This window comes from Polypterus senegalus, chromosome 17 (genome assembly GCF_016835505.1).
Source record: "Polypterus senegalus isolate Bchr_013 chromosome 17, ASM1683550v1, whole genome shotgun sequence".
Classification (NCBI taxonomy): domain Eukaryota; kingdom Metazoa; phylum Chordata; class Cladistia; order Polypteriformes; family Polypteridae; genus Polypterus; species Polypterus senegalus.
This window is the reverse complement of record NC_053170.1, coordinates 1,919,278-1,941,392: the sequence shown is the minus strand read 5'-3', so window position 1 is coordinate 1,941,392 and position 22,115 is coordinate 1,919,278. Positions and strand designations below refer to the sequence as shown.

The 22,115-nt window shown below is 48.7% G+C and overlaps 1 protein-coding gene across 2 annotated transcripts in view; it reads left to right on the top strand.

The window, feature by feature from the left end:
* The first annotated feature begins 1,477 nt into the window (after positions 1-1,477).
* Positions 1,478-22,115, top strand: part of aoc2 (amine oxidase copper containing 2) — a 36,694-nt gene continuing 16,056 nt past the window's right edge. The window contains exon 1 of one of the 2 annotated variants that reach the window (XM_039740747.1): positions 1,478-3,079. In XM_039740747.1, the coding sequence (XP_039596681.1) occupies positions 1,510-3,079 (1,570 nt within the window). In that variant the 5' untranslated portion in view covers positions 1,478-1,509. Of the gene's footprint in view, positions 3,080-5,211; positions 6,979-22,115 lie in introns of those variants that run through there. The other variant, XM_039740748.1, reaches the window with a different exon arrangement.

The window sequence follows — 22,115 nt, the reverse complement described above, 5'->3', positions numbered from 1 at the left end:
CAGGTGAATTGGTGATCCTAAATTGCCCCGTGTGTGTAGGTGTGGGTGTGTTTCTGTGTGCCCTGCGGTGAGTTGGCACCCTGCCCGGGATTGGTTCCTGCCTTGCGCCCTGTGTTGGCTGGGATTGGCTCCAGCAGACCCCTGTGTTCGGGTTCAACGGATTGGAAAATGGATGGATGAATGAATATGGAGCTAAAGAAATGACTAATTGGATTAGCTCATTAAAAATGAGAAATAAATAACGAGCTATAGAAATAAAGAACAGTGTGATTTAGCCACTTAGTAATGAATAACCAATTTGAGGAGCTAATTAAAAATTCAAACTAATGACTCATATAATGAGTTTAATGAGCTCATTAAAAACCTAGAAATAACCAACTTATTGATTAGCGAATTATCAAATTAGAAACCAACTAACGAGTCATAGAAATAAAAAAAAGGACTTTGATTGGATAAGAAAGAAATCAGAACGAGTCATGGAAATAATTAGCTGCAACCATAAACATAATTAAGCAATCTGATTGGCTTCTGACAAATTATTAAAAAAAAAAGAGTAATTTAATTAATTAACGAGTCTGACCAGCTCACTAATAAACTAGAAATTAATAATGGGAACTGAAATGAATAAGGACTTTGATTAGCCGTTTAACAAATTAGAAGTAACAAGCCATTTAAATAACGAGTTTGTTTAGCTAATTAAGAAATTAAGAACAAGCTCATTAAGAAATGCGAAATGAAAGACAAGCCGTGGAAACAAATCACGAGTCGAGGATCTCACTAATGAATCATTAAAAATTAAAATTAGAAAGTGAAGGACGAGTCACAGAAACGGAAAGGCAGTCTGATTGGCTAATCAAGTAATTTGAAATATTCCTTCATTCCTTATAAATAACGAGGTCTGGCTGCCCAACTAAGAAGTCGGTTGGAATGAAGACCCTCATTCTCAGGCCTGCCCCCCGCCAGACTCCCCCCCCCCTTGTATTACAAACTGATGAATTGGCTTGTGAGTTGTGCCGTGGTGGGGTTGGCTTTTGAAAGGCGCTATATAAAGTCTGAGAGGTGGACTCTGGGTGGCCGCCTCGATTTATTTACCTGCCCCTCATCTCTGTGCTCAGTGACTAAATAAGTGGACCACCGGTGCCCTCCTCTCATCTGATTCCTCCTGAGCTGATGCCCCCCTTTGTCCAAAAGGCTGCAGCTCACCCACCAGGAGCCACAGAGGACAGTCATGTGAAATGTGATACGTGCACTTTGGGGCTTGCAGCAGATGGCCCACCCTAGTGCCCCATCCCCCATTCAGACTCCAGTACAGCGCCTTTTCTGCTCTGTCAGCTGCAGTGTCCCCCAACCCGTCCAACCCACACCCCCACTCCTGCCTCTTGGAGTTCTTTTATTTTTTTGGCCATTCAGGGAACAGGCAGTGGGTCCCGCCCACTGAGGGGCGGAGTCGGCCAGATGTCTTCCTCCAGCTGCGGGTCGTCTGGACAGATGTGAGCCGGGAGTCGGAAGATGAATTCGACAGCCAAGTACTGCCTGGGCCTGCTGCTCCTGGCCTCGCTCATCGCCAATGTGGTCTTCATCTGCATGCAGGCGCGCAAGACCCCCGAGGTGCCAAAATGCAGCAGGCAAATGGCGGCGGGCATGCTCAAGACTCACATGCATGACAGCAAGAGTTTGATTTTCTCCGACCTGAGCGCCGAGGAGCACACGGTGGTGAAGGAGTACCTGATGAAGCAGACGGACTTGAAGCTCACCGACTCCGAGATGACCACCCTCTTTGATGACTACATCTTCCTCATCGAGCTGCACCTTCCCGAGAAGGAGCTGGCGCTGCATTACCTGGACAGGTCAGGATCGAAGCCGCCCCGCGAGGCCAAGGTGGTGGTCTTCCATGGCTCTCGGGACCAGATCGTGGAGTACATCGTGGGGCCGCTGCCCAAGCCCACCTACCACCGGGACAACACCTTCAAGAGGTATGGCAGGCAGCTACAGTACTCGGCCCGCCCAGTCACCCGTGTGGAGTACGGCTACGTCTTCGACTTCCTGGCCACCAAGGAATTCCCAAAGTTGAGCCGAGTGCTGCAGGAGAGCTTCGGCTACAACGGCTCCAACTTCTGCTTCGTGGAGGGCATGCCCAGAGGGCTGAAGTCAGGCGACCGGGCGTCGTGGTACACCGTCTTCCGTAAAATGTCCGGTTTCTACCTGCACCCTGTGGGGCTGGAGATTCGCGTTGACCACAGCAGCAAGGACCCGTCCGGGTTTAAGGTCCTGAAGATCTTCTACAACGGCCAGTACTTCAACAGCTCAGAGGACCTGAGGGACAAATATGAGAGGGGCACCATCAAGAAGATTGTGTACCAGCCGAGCGAGGACTACGCCTCTCTGAAGCCCCGCCGGCCGCCCTCCGGCCTGCCACCCCAGCAGCACGAGATGAGGGGCCGGAGGTACAGCGTCCAGGACAACCAGGTCCTCTACCTGGACTGGGGCTTCGCCTTCGGGCTGAGCAGCCTGACTGGCATGTACCTCTTCGACATCCGGTTCAAAGGAGAGCGAATCGCCTACGAGGTCAGCGTCCAGGAGGCCATCGCCATGTACGGCTCCAACACGCCCGCTGTCATGCTCACCAAGTACGTCGACTCCAGCTTTGGCATCGGCCGGCTGGCACATGAGCTGGTGCGGGGGGTCGACTGCCCATACCATGCCACCTTCGTGGATACCTTCCGCTACTTGGACACCAGTAGGACCAAGCACTACAGGAACTCCATCTGTATCTTTGAGCACAACATGGGGCGCCCACTGAGACGCCACTTCTCTGACTTCTTTATCAACGACTACGGGGGGCTGGCCAACAGTGTGCTGATCATTCGGACCATCACGGCCATCGCCAATTACGACTACATCTGGGACTTTGTGTTCTACCAGAACGGGGCAATGGAAGTCAGGGTGTTTGCCACCGGCTTCATCTCCTCCGCTTACCTGATTGATGGCAGCCTGCGTTACGGGCACCAAGTGGCCAAAAACACCCTGGGGACCCTCCACACACACTTTGTGAACTTCAAGGCGGACCTGGATGTGACCGGTAGGTGCTGCGTGGTGGGGGGAGGGGGGGCGAGGTGCGTGAGACAGCATGGTGCCTGCTTGGGGGGGCAGGGGAGGGGTGGGCAAATGGATCCGGTGGGAAGCTTTCGTGGCGTGACAGGCAGAATATCTCCAGGGCTTGGGGCATCTCCAACATGCGCATACTTACAGCTGACCCCAAGCAGACCTCCTCTGCCAAACCTCCGGCCCAGAAAAAGTGAAAGGGTCGTCCCAAATTCATACCACCTGCTCTTGGCACCCACTCCCAGCTCGCTGAACTCTGCATGAACTCTGGCAGCGGGAAGAGGGGCCAACAAAAACAGCGCCCAGCTGCTAGGCCAGCCGGGTCATTGTGCCCCCCCGCCGCACCAGGAGGGTCAGACTCTCCACTCAGTGGCTCCTATAGGACAGCTCTGTAGGTGAAGGTGCCAAGGCTGGGCGATTCAAGATTCTAGTGCCACTATGGCCCAGTTGGCACAGAGGAGGCGCCAGCACAGACTGGCTCCAACAAGAGTGCAGGGTAGACGTCTGGATGGCTCATCAGCTCAGGGGTCTCGAATGAGTGGGGGATTTGGGTTGAAGCCACACCTCAAACACCAGCTTGACATTTTAGCTGTCCAAATCAGCAGGCCCCGGGTTCAAATCCTAGGCCAGCATTGGCTAGTGGGGGGGGTGTGTGAAATAAGGGGGCTGCACCTTCAAACCTCACGTCACCTACTAAACCTTAGAGAGAGAAACTTGACTTGAGTTGGCCCCGGGTTCAAATCCCAAGTGAGTTACTGATTCTTAGCTCAGCCAAGTCAGAAAAATGTTTGAAATAAACTGGCCCCGGGTTCAAATGCCAGGTCAGCTACTGATTCTTTACATGGCTCAGTGAGAGAGAGGCTTGAAATGAGACGGCCCCGGGTTCAAATTCTAGGTCAGGTCGTGAGTCCTGGTGACGGAGACATTTAAACATAAGGAGTCTCCGAGTTCAAATCGCAAGTCACTTACTAATTCTTAGTATAAATGAGTGAATGAAGAGCATGAAGTAAGCAGGCTGCGGGTTCAAATCTCCTACTGATCTCCAGCACAGTCACAATGACAGGGAGCTTTGAGATGAACCGTCCCCAGGTTCAAATCCCAGGTCAGCTACTAACTCTTAGCCTAGGCAAGAGAGGGTAAGTTTGACATAAACAGGCCCCGGGTTCAAATCCTAGGCTCAGTCGTTACTCCCAGCATGGCCCTGTGAAACAAAGGTTTGACATGGGCAGGGCCCCGGGTTCAGGTGCTAGGTGAGTTAATGAGGAAATGCAAGAAAAGTTTGTAATGAGTTGGCCCCGGGTTCAAATGCCAGGAGAGTTAGTAATTCTTAGCATAGCCTAATGAATGAAGAGCTTAAAATCAGCAGGCTCCGGGTTCAAGTGCCAGGTCAATTACTGATTCCCACTGAGAGGGAGGTTTAAAATGAAAGTGCCCCGGGTTCAAACCCCAGATTTGCTACGGATTTCTAGTTTAGTCAAACGGCGAGAAAGGTCTGCTGTGGGACGGCACTGGGATCAAATTCTAGGTCAGGCTGAGACTCCTAGCATGGCCCGGTTAGAGGAATGTTGGAAATAAGCAGGCCCCGGGTTCAAATCTCAAGTCGCTTATTAATTATCAGCATAGCCCAGTGAGAGAGAAGTTTGAAAGGAGTTGGCCTCGGGTTCAAATCTCAAAGAAATGCAGCCTCGAATATTGACACCCAGTATGAGACCAGCAGGCTTCAGATGTTTGCCCCCCGACGGTCACTTCCAGTTCAGATCAGTGGCTAAAGGGCTCCCGGTTCAAGCCCCACCGTCCCGTGCAGATGGCATTTCCAGATGCGCCACGCTGTTTGTCTTGGCTCACCGCTGGTCATTTGTTAGCGACGCCCTGGCAGATGTGCAGCTCGCCGAGAAGCCCGGTGGTCTCTCTGGGCGCCGTTTCTGCATTCCTGTTATAAACAAGTTGATAAGAGACCCTCGTTGCGTCAGCAGGCTTGGCACTGAGTGAAAGCAGGCCTCTCTTCGGGGGGGTGGAGGTGTCCAAGTGTCGTTAAGGGACCCCTGCCTCTCCATCTTGACCACCCTGAGGACTCGATTGTTTTTTTTTTTTTCCTGTTCCCTTGAGTTTATTTATGGGATTAAATTTATGCCTCCAATTAAAAAAAGAAACCCAGAAGACGACGACTGAGTGGCCATAAAAAGAAGTCAAGCGCAGCGACTCCTCCTTTCCTTCCATTCCTCCTTGTCCTCCTCCTACAGATTTCAGCCACTTTCCTTTTCCCACCGTTGTTCCCCTCATTGCCGCGTCTCGGCCCCTTCACCCAAAGCATGAACGGGACCGCCAAATTTCTTCTTGGCCTGCTCTTCTTCACGTCGCTCATGACCAACATCATCCTCATCTGTATGTTCGCCCGCAAGGCGGCGCCCGGGAGGAACGGCTGCTCCCCCTCTAAGGGCGAGTCCCGGAGTGGTGGGCACCGTGGCCAGGATTCGGTGTTCGCTGACCTGACTGCCGCCGAGCACGACGCTGTGAAGCGGTACGTCATGGCGCTGGCCAGTCTGAACATCACCGATGACCCCTGGGCTGACCCCACCGAGAACTCCCTCTTCCTCATTGAGCTGCACCTGCCCCGGAAGGAAGAGACTCATCGGTATCTGGAAGGCGTGGGTGACAAGCCCCCCAGGGAGGCCATTGTGGTGCTGTTCAGGGGGTCCCAGGCTAGGATAGAGGAGTATGTGGTGGGGCCGCTGCCAGAGCCCACCTACCACCGGGATGTCACCGTGGAGAAGTATGGCCGCTACCCGCCCTTCAGCTCCCGCCCCATCTCCAACTGGGAATACGATGCCTTCCTCCATCATGTCTGCCAGAAGGAGCTCTCAAAGGTGACCGCCATCCTGGAGGAGAGCTTCGGAGGGGCCGCTGACAAGTTCTACACCATTGAAAGCCAGCCAAGGGGCTTCAGTTCGGGAAGGAGGGAGACATGGCTTTCCTTCTGCTTTGCCCAGCCCGGGTACTTCCTTCAGCCCATGGGCTTTGAGATCTTCCTGGATCACAGCGATGCCAACGTCTCCCAGTGGGAGATCCTCAAGGTGCTCTACAACGGCCAGTACTTTGACAGCCTGGAGGACCTGAAGGAGAAATACGAGCAGGGCCACGTCAAGAGGGTCACACTGCAAGGGAAGAAGGAGCTGGGCACCTTAATGCCCAGGACAAAGACGGAAGGTGTGCCACCCCTGGAGGTTGACCCGAGGGGCCGGCGGTACACCCTGGATGACAACCGGGTGCAGTACCTCAACTGGAGCTTTGACTTTGGGCTTAGCCTGGTCCATGGCTTCCGTGTGTTTGATGCCCGATTTGCAGGGCAGCGTGTGGCCTACGAGGTCAGCGTCCAAGAAGCTGCCAGCGTCTACGGAGCCTCGGTGGGTGCAGCAATGCTAACCAAGTCTCTGGATACGGGCTTTGCCATGGGGAGCTCCGCTCACGAGCTGGTGCGGGGCGTGGACTGCCCTTATCTTGCCACCTATGTGGACACCTACCAGTATGTCCAGACCAACAGTACCCGGCGGGTCAGGAACTCCATCTGCATCTTTGAGTACAGCACAGAGCACCCACTCAGGCGCCATCTTACTAATTATATCAGCGTGGGCTACGGGGGGCAGGCCAACAGCATGCTGGTCGTGAGGACCATCACGGACATCGGCAACTACGACTACATCTGGGATTTTATGTTCTACCAGAACGGGGCAATGGAAGTCAAGGTGTTTGCCACGGGTTACATCCTCACCACCTACCTGACTGAAGGCAGTCTGCAGTATGGCCACCGGGTGGCAGCAAATGCAGTGGGGAACATCCACACTCACTTCATGAGCTTCAAAGTGGACCTGGACATCGCGGGTGAGTGCCTCGCTTGACCTACCACGGCTAAAAGGTGACCCCTTTTTCTTCTCACCAGGGGCTTAACTGACTGCCTCGAATGCATTATCAGGGTCCGGGTGCTAGAGGGGGGCAAGGCAGGGAACTCAAGGCTTTCGCACGGCCTCCAGAACAGTTAAGGCTCGAATGACACCGAGTGCGCTCGTTACAACATTTGCAATACAACTGGAAACCATCAGGTGGCGTTCAGGTGTTCTTCAGGGGTAGTAGGGTGTTGTAACCTGTGGAGAAGAGAGACAAAGGTGGACAACAGTTTTGGGGGGATCCACCTGAACCACCCACTCGATATATTGTAGAGAAAACAACAAAAGTTCAACTGCAATTCCACAGAGTAGTCACCATAGACTGAGTCTGGAACAAAAGAAAGGTTAGGTGGGCAGTTAAATAGCCCACACACCCCAAAAACAAAGGAAGAGGTGGGATAATGAGGTAATTGCCGAAAATGAGGTCATCGTGGGTGTGGTGAGGAAGAGGAAGATTAGGTCTGGCTATGTTCTTCAGAGGATCTGAGAAAGGGGGAAGAAGAGGTGTCAGTCCACCCATTTAGCACCCGTCCCGGTGATTTAATCTTAGTTAGACCCCCGAGGTGCCTCCGAAGTGAACATCTATGACACCAGGGGTGCATAAACGACACCTTTTATTGGCTAACTGAGCAGGTCACATGATGTGCCAGTTTTCTTCAGGCAACTTGTAAAGATTGAGGGTTTTGTGGTAAATAAGACAGTAAGGTGGCAGTGCCACCAAAGAGTGAGCTTTTAGAGCAAAACTAGGGGGGCAACCCACCAAGTCCAGCAGGTGACACTGTTGCTTGTTTGATGTTTTAAGGGACAATGAGACAGCAACTGTCCCAAGCAGCAGGTGGCAGGGTCTGTATGGCAAATGAGACAGAAGGCTACCGAAACCACCAGGATGACATGAGATTTTATTGTACAGGGTGGTGCAGGGAAACTGGAAATTGTGGAACTGTAGGTGCTGGGGACCCTGGGGTGTCGGCAGTTGTTTGGGACTGACGCGACTCTGTTTAGGACCCCTTGCCATGAGTTATAATGGAGCAGTGGAGTGGTGTGCACCGAGCGCTGTCTGTGAGAGCCTCTTATAAGAACGGTGACAGTGTGACGGCTGCACAAAGGGAATTCAGGTGTCATTACCAATTTGGACGTCACGATCGTGTCCCGTCGGCTCATGTGATTACAGCGACTTCACCTACTGCCAGACAATCGATGGCAGCTCATCGACAATTGTTTGGAATGCGTGTCATTTCACGCAACGGTGACATTCCATGGCCACCGAGGTCCCCAGGTCTCACCGTTTGTGATTTTTTTTTTCTGTGGGGACATCTTAAAAGCCAAGTGTACCGCACACGTCCTGCAACCACTGCCGAACTAAAAAAGAAGGAAATCTCCAGCACTGCTCTTGACATGCAGAAATTCCACAACAGGCCATCAGAATGTGAAACAGAAACAGACGACACCTTCATGAATGGCGAATGTTGAATGAATATCGATTACCATCATTAACTGCATATCCTGTACAGTTCACTTCATCATTTATTTGTGCATTGAATGTCAATTGAAAGTTTCCCAGTTTCCCTGCGCCATCCTGTACAACGAGACGGTAGCTTATCACAACCACAAGGTGGCAGCACTGCTGCAGACTACTGAGAGGGTGGCACTTCTACAGCCACTACCAGTTGGCACTGCTGGTAAAGATTTTTAGGATTTATCTTACAATGGGATGGGTGGCATGGTGGCACAGTAGTAGCACTGTTGCCTCACCATAAGGAGGCCAGGGTTCATGTCCGGGGTCCTCTCTGCGTGGAGTTTACATATTCATACGCATGGCTCTGTGGGTTCCTCTGGGTGCTCCGGATTCCTACCACAGTCCAAAGACCTGCAGGTTAGGCGGGCTGGCGATTGGCATTAGTGTGTGTGCGTGTGTGTGTGCGTGTAAGTGTATGTGTGTGTGCGTGTGCGTGTGTGTGTATGTGTGTGTGCGTGCGTGTGTGTGTGCGTGTAAGTGTATGTGTGTGTGCGTGTGTGTGTGTGTGTGTGTATGTGTGTGTGTGTGTGTGTGTGCGTGTGCGTGTGCGTGTGTGTGCGTGTGTGTGTGTGTGTGGTGTGTATGTGTGTGTGTATGTGTGTGTGCGTGTGCGTGTGTGTGTGTGTGCGTGTGTGTGTGTATGTGTGTGTGTTTAACCGGCTCCATTGAGACCCTGCTCAGGATATAGCAGGTTTGAAAAATGGATGGATGGTACAATATGACAGAATCGTGTCAAACCACCAGGTGGCAGTGTAACTGAAGATTACGGTGTTATGATAAATGAAGCGGAGAGCTTTGAAAATCTCCATATAAGAAAACTCCTCTATTGATCCTGAAGGAAATGACTTTTATTACAAGTGTACACACAGACAAAGGCACATGTAACACAGAGAGCAAATATGAAAAATAAAATAGAATTTAAATGTCAAAATAAGCTACAATACATCCTCACTCATTATGCTCTACAGGTATGCGGTGAATTCAACATAAGTGATACTATGGTATACATCAGGGTCTCTCACAAACTCCCTCGTTTACTGAACAGTAATAGCACACTGAGCTGTGAGTATTTCACATAATAATATGGCAATATTACTAAAGACTACGGTTCTATTGTGTATTGCGATAGAAACCTATCAATCCACCAGGTGACAGTGTTGCTAAAGAGAAATGTTTCATGGTTCCAAAACCACCAAGTGGTAGTGCTGATGAAGACTCAGGTTTTACAGTAAAGTATGATGGTGACCTATCAAAACCAGCAGGTGGCGCTATTGCTAAAGATGGAGGTTTTACTGTACAATAAGATGGTGAAACAGCAGGTGGCAGTGACACTCAGTTTTGAAGTATTATGGCACAATGACATGGTAAAGTTTCAAAGCCACCCGATAGCAATTCTGCTAAAAAATGAAGTTTTACTGTCCTATGACAACCACCAGGTGGCAGTGTCACTAAAGGTACAAGGAGAAAGTAGCCAGTCAAAGCCACCAGTAGGCTGTGCTGTGACAGACTAAGGTGGCTTTCTTAACTTTGGGGTCACGGCTGTAAGTGGGGGTCACCTGATATATTAATGGGGTCACGAGAAAATATTTAAAAATAGAAAAAGAAACCCTGAACAAAGTATTGAATAGGAAGTGAATGTCAATATTTCAAAGTACTGGGGTCACAAAAATGCTCAGATTTCAAAATGGGTTCACAAACCAAAAAAGCTTGCGGACCTCTGGACTGAGGGGATTGAGCTTTGACAGTAGAATGAGACAATGAGCTCATCAGTCCACCAGGTGGCAGTGCTGGTAAAGTTTCAGATTCTATGGTACAATGAGACAGAATGACTTCAATCCACCAGGTGGCGCTGCTGCTAAGGACTGAGAGTTCACAGTACGGTGACGCGGTGGCCTGACAGGTGACAGTTAGGATTTGGTTTTGTTTTTTGCTCATTTTGATGGTCAGGTGATACGATCCTGTGATTGGTTTTGTTTTTTTAGGTCAAGGTTTCGATTCTGGTTATTTATTTATCTTTGATTTTCCTAAAAGATTAGGAGTTGTAGGGTTTTTTTTTTATATACATATAATGTCTTGGATGCCATTTTAAGTGCCCGTGATCGCCGCCATTGTTTGTGCCTGTCACTAGGTCCACGTCCCATGCTGGGATGAAAGGCCCAGCTGCTGGTTCACCTCCTTATCTGATCTACGGACTCCAAGACTTCCAGTGTGTCCTTTGGCTTTCACCATTTCCTCGATTTTTCTGTGGTTCTGGTGGCTGTTTTGACCCCCAGCTTTGATCTTTTGTCTGTCTGTACATTTTTTTATTTTTTTCCTGTCAGGACGATGGCCAGAGGGCAGGACCGCAGGTCCCACTGGAAACAGAGCTGGAAGGCAAGCCCCCCTTTAGACCCCCTCTAAATAACAGGGCCAGATATATCAACTAGCAGATGGCAACACTGTAAGGGGTACTTCTGTGCCAGGACAGCACGACTGACCTGAGGAAACCACCAAATGGACAAGCGGGCAGACCTTAGTGGGAACACAACGGAAACATCGGCCCCCTGGTTCTCTGCTCGTGACCCCCATTACCTCATCGTGTGATCAGATGTAACACACACACACACACACAGAGGGTCTGGATTTTATATGGCAGCCATCACAGGGTCCTGTGCTCAGCAACCACTTCTCAGCTCAAACTCAAGAACATTCAATTGGTGATAAAGTTTCAAGAACCAAAATGAGGGGGACTATAAGAACTGAATTGTGAGCGGGACCCTCGCCCTGTGACCCTGAACCAGATAACGGAGGGATGAATGGGCGGATGGACGAAGTGACATTCTGGCTGAATCAGTCGTTTGTCAAAGTAGAGCCCTTAAAGATGGAAGACTAAAACCTGAAGGAGCAGCAGAATGCCAGGGAGTGCCAGCCAAAGAGCTGCAGGGACGTACAGTAAGTGGCTTTGAGGTCTTTGGAGTGGGAGATGGCCGATGGCACAGACAGGATGGGCACACCAGTGTCCCACAATGAATGGCTTTGGAGGTTGGTAGGGGAGTTCGGAACGAAACGAGATATCAGGTGGGGAGCCACTGCAGCCGTGCTAGTCATGGGGTGATGTGTTCAGCCAAACCTTTGAGCAAGGAGACCACTGGCGGGTGACATCGAGTGGTGGTCCGGTTGTGTCAGGTGTGTACGAGGGTTAAGCCAGTAAGTTACCCCGCCCCCCCAAGTTAAATATGGCTGTGCTGCCAATGTTGCGTATCCCTCGGTGGATAAAAGCAAACCTTTGCACCTTAGTTAGCGACGAATTACGTGTGAAAATCGGGCAGGAAGGTGGCGATGGCTTCTTTAGTTTCTTGGCTTGATATTCGCCGGTCATTCTGACTTCTGACCTCTCCACATTCTCACTGACCTCTCAGTCCCTCTTCAAAATTTAAGCTCACAATAATCCAGTGGGACCACTTAGGACACGCCCTTTGCCACTTAGGGCACGCCCCCAGCTGTCCTAACGATCGGAACCAAACACAGTGGCGTTCACAAAAATCACGGAATGGCGGAGGAAATTTGTGGAGCAACTGGAAGTTCACCAAATGAACCTCAAATTCATAAAAAACCCTAAAAACGAGGATTTGACCTCAGAAGTCAAAGGAGAAAAAAAAATAAAAAATAAAAAAACAAAACAAAACAATGTACAGAAAATACAAACAGAAATTAAAGGACAAGAAACCGAACCTAAGCTTTCCATTTTGGACTCTCTCTGACTTTTTCCAGTTCTTTTTGTGCGGTTGCCAATGTTTCATGCCTCTTGGTTACGGTTGCTATGCTGTGTGTTAGCCTGGTAACATGAAAGTCATGTGACATGTTATGTCATCGAGCTCCGCCTATCTAATATGGCGGCCTGCAGGTTCACAAATGAACGAAGGACCACCGCGTCGAATGAAGACTCCTAAATGGGTGAAGCGCCTCCTTGTTTGAGCTGCGCCCGGCTTCTTTATAAACTGGCACATTTCAGGAGCGTAATTCTGAAAAGGGCCCACCGGGGCTCCTGCCTGCGCTTCTGCTGCTTCGGAGGTCCAGTGTTGGCGCCCCCTGTGGCTGCAGGTTTTCATCCTGGCCAGCTTTTACTTTTTATTGGACTCCAAGCTCCCATTTCCCAGTTTCTTCACGTTTGCCAAATGTTTATGGGACCGCAGCCAGCAGGGTGTTTAGACGGGCTCAGGGAGTTCTGCCAAGATGGATTAAACAGCAGGCTCGAGGTTAAGTGGAGGGACCAGCGGATGAAATCGATGCCCGTAAACAAAAGCAGCGCAAAACGTCAACCGCAAAACTCCCAAAGTCCAAAGAGTCCAGAAACTCAGACGCTTCCAGTAGTGAGCCTCCATCTTAAATAGCTAACAGCCTGGTGACACGTATGACTACGGCGACTGGTCACATGGGAGAAAACGCACAAACCTCCACAAAAAAAGACACAAAATGGCGGCTTCTGTATTTAAAATCGCAGCACAAAATGGTGACCTCTGTGAGCAAAATTGCGAGAACAGAGAGACTGAACACAAACAGACTGGTGTCGTGCGGCGGCCCCTCTGTAAGATCGACAAAGACAGAGACGTTAAAGTCGCGACACGAGACTCTTCTCTTCAAGGGAAGGCGGACCGCCGTCTGTACACAAGTCAGGTGCTCGACGTGGACATGCTGTGAATGCCTCTGTTTGCTCGTTTTATTTCTCTCTTTTACATCACCCTCGTTATTTCTTTTCGAGAGATAACGAGAGAGTCTGACAACCGGGCTTTACGGAAACGGGCGCTCGAGAGACACTCAGACACCGAGGACTGGCACACGGAGGGCAAGAGATAGCCAGTAGTTTTCTACCAGCTGTCCACGACGGGCACTGTGGCTGGTAATAAGTGCATGTGTGTGGCACGTGGCTTACATCACTTGTGCCTTGATACTCAAAAATGTCATTACCAGGAGTGAAGCAGAAATCCAACAAAAGACCCGTCTGTCTCTTCAGCTAAGAAAGCAAAACTCCATGTGATGGCACTTTGGCTGAAATGCTAAACCAACGAGTTACTTTATGGACAAAGAGAAACAAGCGTGTTCAGGTCACGATACTTTAAATATGTAGACAGTAAAACTGCACGGGTATATATAAAAGGCACAGTCAACAGACTCATTTATTCACTCGTTGTTTCCTACTGCATGTGCCAAGCAGGATTACCTGGCATGTGACCCTTACCCGGCCGGACTACAGGACAAGATAAAGGACCAGTGGCAGACAGTTCCTAATTTTGTATATTTTCACCCCCCATCCTCTAGAAGACTGCATCCTAGGACTGTGGTGACCATGTGGAACTCTGCAGGGCATGATGGGAGTTGTAGTGCCGAGAGTCAGCCATGCTGGGACCCATGGGAGCCACCGGGGGTGCTGCAGTGATTCACAATCCCTACTTTCTGAGACTTCCGACTGCTTCCTTCAGGCTGTGCCCTGGCACTGGAAGTACTCCCGGGTCTGACATAAAAGGACAGCTGAGTTGTGAAGAAAGAAGGAAGGAAGGCAATCCTCACTGGAGGGAGGTGGACGGAGTGAAAAGAGAGGGAAGGAGGAAAGGAAGAAGAATATTGTTTATACTTGTGTAACCTGCGAGGATCCTTATGTGAGGCATTTTTATAGTAAAAGCCTCAGTTTTGAAACCGTGACTGTCAATGTGTCAGTGGCGCCCCCTGTCTGTCACACTAGTTGGTTAAAAAGCTGAACATTTGGCAGGCTGGAACATTTGGGCAGCGGGCATCTGCAAAGAAAGGGCATTTAGATATAGCAATATTTAGACGTAAACCCATGGCAGCACGATGGCGTAGCGATTAGCGCTGCTGCATTGCAGTTAGGTGACCAGGGTTCACTTCCCGAGTCCTCCCTGCATGGAGTTTGCATGTTCTCCCCGTGTCTGCATGGGTTTCCTCCCACAGTCCAAAGACATGCAGGTCAGGTTCATTGGCAATTCTCAATTGTCCCTAGAGTGTGCTTGGTGTGTGGGTGTGTGTGTGTGCCCTGCGATGGGCTGGCGCCCTGCCCGGGATTTGTTTTCTGCCTTGCGCCCTGTGTTGGCCATGTAGTTAGGATATAGCAGGTTGGATAAAGGATGGAATGGATGGATAGACATAACCCCAAATACAAAAAATAAATACATCAAAATTTCAAAAAATGCTTTGAAAGTTATGCAAAAAAGAAAATGTGCTGACCCGTGTTTTTTATGTTATTTATTAATATTATGCTAATGGACCCGCCCTGTGCTGTGAGTGCGCTTTTTGCAAATGAACGAAATGATTGACAGGCCATGCAAACAGAACCACCAACCAATTGGGTGCAGAGATGACTGAAAGTGCGGCTGGGCGGGGCCTTGGACAGGACAGGAAGTGATGTGATGATGTTGCTGACTGCTGGCACTTTTGGACGTGTACGGCTCTCATCTTGGTTGTCTGTTCCACTCTGTCGACCTCGAGCCCCCCAGTCTTAGTGCAAAATTCCAATAGCACCCCCCTACACCCCCCTTTCCCCTTTCATCTGTGGCGCTTCAATGGGGTAACACTCCGTGCCCTCACTCTTCACATTTGTACAGCACGTCAGTGTCACACACAGGGTGGGCACCGGCTTTGCATTTACAATCACGCCTGCAGATACACACAAGTGATAAGAAATGTTAAAAATGCTGTACTTGAGTGAACAGCACAAACATCTCATTTTAATAATAAATTCTGCATTATTCCCAAAGACTGTTTCAGTTCCAGTGCTTACACTTCCCAGTCCTCGTGTGTCTTGTCAATGTCAGCACTTTGGCTTCAGCTTTACTGATGTTGGTTTAAATGTCCTCTGGAAATAAATTGGCACTGACATTGTTTTGCAACAAAAGCCAAGTCTGTCACCAGGAACAGCAGGAATGTTTTACGCCTGGACAATTGCGCAGCGGGTGAATAGCAGGATTCGTACTTCTTACTTGACGCACACCTCCATCCAAGGCAGCGTACAGCATTTGAGATTCTGTCAACTCCATTTCTGTGGTTTTCTATTCGGAGGGCCTGACGGTGGTGACGGGACTCGCTTGGGGTCACACAGTGGTGTCACTAGTGGGATTTGAAGCCACAGCCTCATTGACTGGAAGGCCAGTATGCCACACGGCCTGCCCAGAACATCAGACCCTGGTAAAGATGGTGTGTAGAAGAGCAGATAATTAGTCACCAGGGGCCTCATGTATAAACGGTGCGTACGCACAGAAATGTTGCGTAAGAACTTTTCCACGTTCAAATCGCGATGTATAAAACCTACACTTGGCGTAAAGCCACGCACTTTTCCACGGTACCTCATGCCTTGTCGTACGCAAGTTCTCCGCTCGGTTTTGCAGACTGGCGGCACCCAGCGTCAAAGCAATGGTACTGTTCTTGTGTGATTACTCATTATTTTCATGACGCGGCTTTATAAATACACCGAAACTAACCGCATATTGTTTATTAGTGTAATGCATCTGATTGTAATTAACTCGTAACAATATAATGGTCCAGGGAACAGCCATAGTATTCCAAATACCATAACTGCTTTAGCGTTGTTACTCTCACTGCACTTCTTCTTCTTCTTCTTCTTCTTCTTCTTCTTTCAGCTCCTCCTGTTAGGAGTTGCCACAGCGGATCATCTTTTTCCATATTACTCTCACTGCACGACTCGGAGTATTTATATCACTGTATCTGAGTGTGAATCACAGCAGCAGCTGATCGGAAAGAGAATTATCGGTATACAGCATTAAGGACACGCTGTCTCAGCCACTGCAAAACGTTTTAAAGCCTTTCCTGTACAGACCTCGCGGTTCAGAAACAGTTTAATCCCAAGAACTTTAAATGCACTCAATCAATTGCTCCTTGTAGAACTGTTTGTACTTATAAGTACAATCACCCACTGTAAACTTGCACTACAGTTATAATATCTCACAACCTGAGCCACTTTATAAAGCGCGTATTTACATATGATGACGATATCATTTTAAGGTGAAATGCAGCAAAATATGTTTGTTAAATTATACACATAAAACTTTAACTTCATTTAAATAATCTATATTCTTCACTGGGAGTGTCGTGAAGGATAGAATAATTAAACATGTACTACGAAGATATTTCAATGTTTTGAAGAATCGGCGCTAAGCTTACAGATGGCTTAACGTCTATTACAGAGCTGATTGTGTGGCGATCGGTTACTTGGGGAAAGAAAAGCAAGGACTGCAGTGACGGCTACGCCAATATATATTGAATATAAAACAGAAAGAGAAAATAACAACACAGCTAAAAACGCAGCGACAAATTTCGACAAAAGATAAATGCTTGTCATGAGCACGAGGCTCATGAAACACATGTTTAATAACGTGCTTTAGCTCCTATCATCATGAAAATGACATCACGTATACATCTCAGTATTTTAGTTATTCAGAGAGCTGTAATATCACAAATGTAACGGATTCTGTGACCAGTAGGAGGAAGAGAGCCGGTTTAAGAAGCAAGTAGTGATTCACACACACAGATCACATACGAGTAGAAGATCAAATACAAAACAAAGCATTTAACGTGCTACTTTAATTACGATGTGATTTGAGAAACTGGTTAATTAAACGATTTTAAGATGAAGTTTATAATGTTCTACTAAATGACAAAATAAACTACGTGATTAAAGTGGAAATGTCGAGATTAAAGTTGACATTTCGTGCTTTTTCCCCACTGTGTGCCTTTTTTCTCTGTACCCTAATAAACTTTCATATGACACTCAGACAGTGGGCTTACAACTCGTCTTTTCACGGCAACTTTGATATGTGACTTCTTTTTATTTTCGGCACTGTGCGATTTTGTGAATGTGAGCTTTCAAGTTTCTCCAACACGCTATGTCACTCGATCAACTTCCTTTTGTTGATTATACCACGGTTTATTTGAACAAATTGTATGTTTTTCCTTTGCCTCCACTTGGTATTCGCTGAAATTCTTATATTTTCCCGTGCTTTTCCCATTGTCTTTTCACAGAAGGCTGCGCTTAAGGGCGATTTATATTGATTTGCATATTCAAAGAGGCGTAATTCTGGGAGGATTTGGGGCGTTACATAATGCACGTGCACGAGCGTTAGTTTTCACGCTGATCGGGATTTATGGAGCAGAAGAACGTGGAAGTTGGAGTGCGCACAGATTCCTGCATCTGGATTTTTCTGTGCGTAAGCGCATTTCGGCTTTTGTGCTTACGCCATGTTATAGTGCGAGTTCTACGCACGGCGTTATACATGAGGCCCCAGGTCACCAGGCACCGCTCGTCATCTATGCAGTACCATTGATTGGTTTGGGGACAGGAAGACCAACCAGGGTTGAGAGAGAAAGCTGAAAACAACAAATTATAGAGAAGTCCTACCGGTTGGCCCAAAGGTTATCTGTGACCCTCCCTAAACACAAAGGAAACACAAAACTGGGTGGCTTAGGGACAACTCTGGGAATGTCCTCGAGTGGCCCAGCTGAAGTCCAGTCCTGAACCCAATTGGCCAAAGGAGCTTTACTTAAACATTCAGTAGAGGATCTGGAGACTCGTGCCAATGGGATATCTGAGTTGGTGCTGCCCACGATTATGTGGATTTAGAAAAATGGTGTGGTATTACTAATAAGCTGGCAAACATTTGTAAAATCGATTTGTCGTTCTGGAGTATCGAGTGTTGCTTGATGTAAAAAAAAGGGAATTTCAACGACTTTTGCTCAGGGCTGCAACAACGTGTAAGAGGTGAAGGCGACTGAGGACTTTCTGGAGGTGCTGTGAGTGCCACTTCTGATACACACAAAGAATGGAGGCCTACATCTATTGGATATTAAATCCTGCAGCACAAAGCTGAGAGTTCATTGCTTTACAGATTGGATTCAATGTAAATGACAGCGTGGCAGTGCCATGTTCAGCGCTGCCACCTCTCAGCTCCAGTGCCCGTCATCGTCTTTGTGGAGTTTGCATGTTCTCCCAGTTTCTGTTACTTTTCCTTCATTTTCCCTACCACATATGTACAGGTCAGACTAAGTGTGTGTGTGTGTCAGTGGACCCCACTATGGACTGGCATCCCCGTTAGGGCAGCCCACCCAGTGTTGACAGGACAGGATCAGGCCTCCCGCTACCCTAACATCTGAGCTCAACTGGTTACAATTAGACAAGTGAGCAAAGCTCCTAAAGAGGAAGCCATTGGGCTCGTGGCTACTGCCAGAAGAAGTGCAGCTGATAAAGGGACTCGGCCCGCGGGCTCCGCCTGTGCTTTGAGGTGACCGCCACCGTCATAAAGAGCTTCAGACATGGAGGTCCACTCATTCTATGTCTGTTTTGGAGAATCTGGTCGGTTTTTGTTTTTTTCCTTTCTTTAAGTTTCACAACTTGATGTTAGAGGTGCTGTGGTTTGGGGTCTTATTTATTTATTTAGCTCTGTGGATTATCGTCACCCATGTCTACTGTGCTAAGGACACCATGAACATGAGATAAGGGTGGCACTTGGCTGCTCACGCACTTTGTACCGGAGACTTTAAATTGGCTTTTAATTCTCTGAATATGTCCTTGGATGGACGCCAGGGCACCACATGTCCAGTTAACAGAACAAAACGATTAAAAGTGATTGGGAAATGCCTGGCAGCTGAGCGGCTGGCACTGCTAGGGAGGAGATATTGATTTTTTGTCTGATTGGCTTTAATTCACTGTGAGTTGGCATTAGGCCTGAGCTGGAGAAGCCATGGTGCCTGTAACTGGCTGGCATTGGGCACTGGTTTCTGTATTTGGTACCCAATAGTCATCACTTTCCACTTTTGATAGATATGTGTCCCCACTTTCTGTATCAGGTAATTATAAGGTGTTGTAGTTGAATTTGGCTGGCATTAAGTATACTGGTGCAGATGAGGTGCTGGGTCAGAGCCTGGACAGATGTTGGCATACGTTTCCATTTTGGCTGGCACTGAGCCCCTGGTTTCCGTATGTTGGTTATGTTAGTCCCTTCTTTCTATACCAGGATGGGATTGAGCATCGGCTCTGTGCAGAGGCGTAGCCGGCTTGCTGAAGGCCCCTGTGTGGCACACTGAGGTGGACCCCTCCTGTCCAGCATAACTTTTATGCGCAGACATCACGTTAATTTCTGAGGACCTGCTCAGAGGACGCGTCAAATGAACGCTGGGAATGCGTGGCAGCCATGATGTGTGCTCGTCTGCGTTCTGAGCGTGAAGTATAAAAGAGCCCTTAGTAATTCATTTGCAATTAGATCCTCGGGGCCGGCTGGGCAGTGGTGTCCTCGACCGCGTCACTATCAGATGACACGCTGGTGACCAACAAACCGGCTCTCCAAATGGAGTTTGTCATAACTTTTTAAAATCACTTTATTACAGCCGCTGTAAGTTAGCAAAAGTAAATTGTGGGAACGGAGTGTGGGAGGCGTGGGTAGCAGCAGTCACACATAAATATATGGAAGATGTGGACCCGCTTACTTTACCAAGACAACTTAATGAAGGAATCTGATTAAAATCTAACATAAGCCACAAAGTAGAAACTGTTAAAATGAAGCCATTTCAGTTTGTGACAAATTAAAACGACAACACCGGCTGACAGGACACCATCGACCCGTTTTACACGAGTTCTGAGAAAATGGATGTCATAAAGTGGTGACACACAAGAGTCCTCACAGCAGTGACACAAACGCACAGTCAGCGATACTGTAAATACAATAAAACAGATGACAGATACGTATGTTAAACTGTTAAAGCTTACAATAAGGGCACTGACTGACAAGTCACAAATCATATTACTGCTAATGTCACTGGCACCTTCAAATACTCGCTTGTGTGCCTTCTGTCACACAAAAGTCTCCCCAGTATTTGACACGTCGAGTTGTAGCGGTCCGGTGCTGCTGAGATTCATACCTTCGAGGGGATGGTGATTTATTTATTTATATTATTTTTTATTGGAGATTCCAGGGATGGGCGGCATGGTGGCGCAGTGGGCATCGCTGCTGCCTCGCAGTTAGGAGACCTGGGCTCGCTTTCCGGGTCCTCCCTGTGTGGAGTTTGCATGTTCTCCTCGTGTCTGTCAATCCAAAGACATGCAGGTTAGGTGCATTGGTGATTCTAAATTGTCCCTAGTGTGCGCAGTGTGTGGGCGTGTGTGTGCGTGCCCTGTGGTGGGCTGGCGCCTTGCCCGAGGTTTGTTCCTTGCCTTGTGCCCTGTGTTGGCTGGGATTGGCTCAAGCAGACCCCTGTGGCCCTGTAGTTAGGATATAGCGGGTTGGATAATGGATAGATGGATGGATGGATTCCAGGGACACCCCCAGCCTTGGCCCGACCCTCATGCACTCACAAACAGAGACAAGAAGCCGCCGTAAATAAAACAAATAAAATAAAGAATGTAATAATAATAATACATGAAAACAATGATCCCACCCCAGTTCCCCTTACAGCGATTATACATTAAATACAACAAACCCACACACAGTAAAGTCCATGAAAAAACAGCAACTGAGATGACGTAAAGATGAAGGTAAAGAGTCCAGAGATCCGCACGTTGAATGGGAATGTAAAGATAGTCCTACCGGTAGGTCCTGAAATGGTGAAGACGGGTGGACGGTGGGTTCAGGAGCGCTCCTTTCTTCACAGGATGGCCATGAATCCACATACAGTCCCAGAAACAATCGAGGACACAGATGAGGAACAGGGACGTTCTTAGGCATACGTGAACTACGCATCCGTGTAGGGCCCCGACCGTGAGGGGGTCCCCCAGCCCGGCCCCAACTTCCAATTTTTTTTGTCGGGCTCTGAGCCTGGGGCCCCTGTCATGCCACTGGCACTGCAGCCGTCTGTGCCAGTTCCTCACGTCGTGTGTCACGATACCCTCCTCATCCAAAATTTTATAATTTTGAGTGAGTCGAATTCAGAGGGGAAGGGTAGGAACAGGGGGCAGCAGGCAGGGAATCGGGGGCATGGCCGTGGGACTGGGAATGTATGAATAGCGATTGCTCAGTCTGGATAAACCATTGCACAACGTGGATCTGTTACTGGTCACCTAAGGCATTTTCCGGATGTTTTATTAGAACCCCTTCCTGAGCTTCGGGGGGCTTTGCCCCACTGGACTCCCCTCACCCCATCCGGGGCCTGCACATCCAGGGCCTGCACATTTCTGAACCCCCCAAACTGCTAAGAATGGCCCTGTGAGGAAGCACAGGAATCACAATGGAAGGTAGACTGATAGGAACTTTAGACACGAAACACAAAATCCTTCTCCCTTTTTTGGCCTCTTTGAACCCAACAGCCCCAGCACCCTCAACAGATGACCGATCAAAGCCACTGCAGGGACTGCTGGGAGTTGAAGTTTCAAGCGCCGTTATTGATTGAGAGTCCAGCCGAACCACTAAGTCTGTCTTGCGCTGTGGTGCCTCTGAGGTCATTTTTGATGAGTTTTAACTTGGAGGCAATCGTTCACACGCAGCAACGGTCATTGGCATAGTCGGCAGTAACATGTTAGCCGTGCAGGCGTCACTGAAAGTAGACAATGGGGCACAGCGACCTATCAGCAA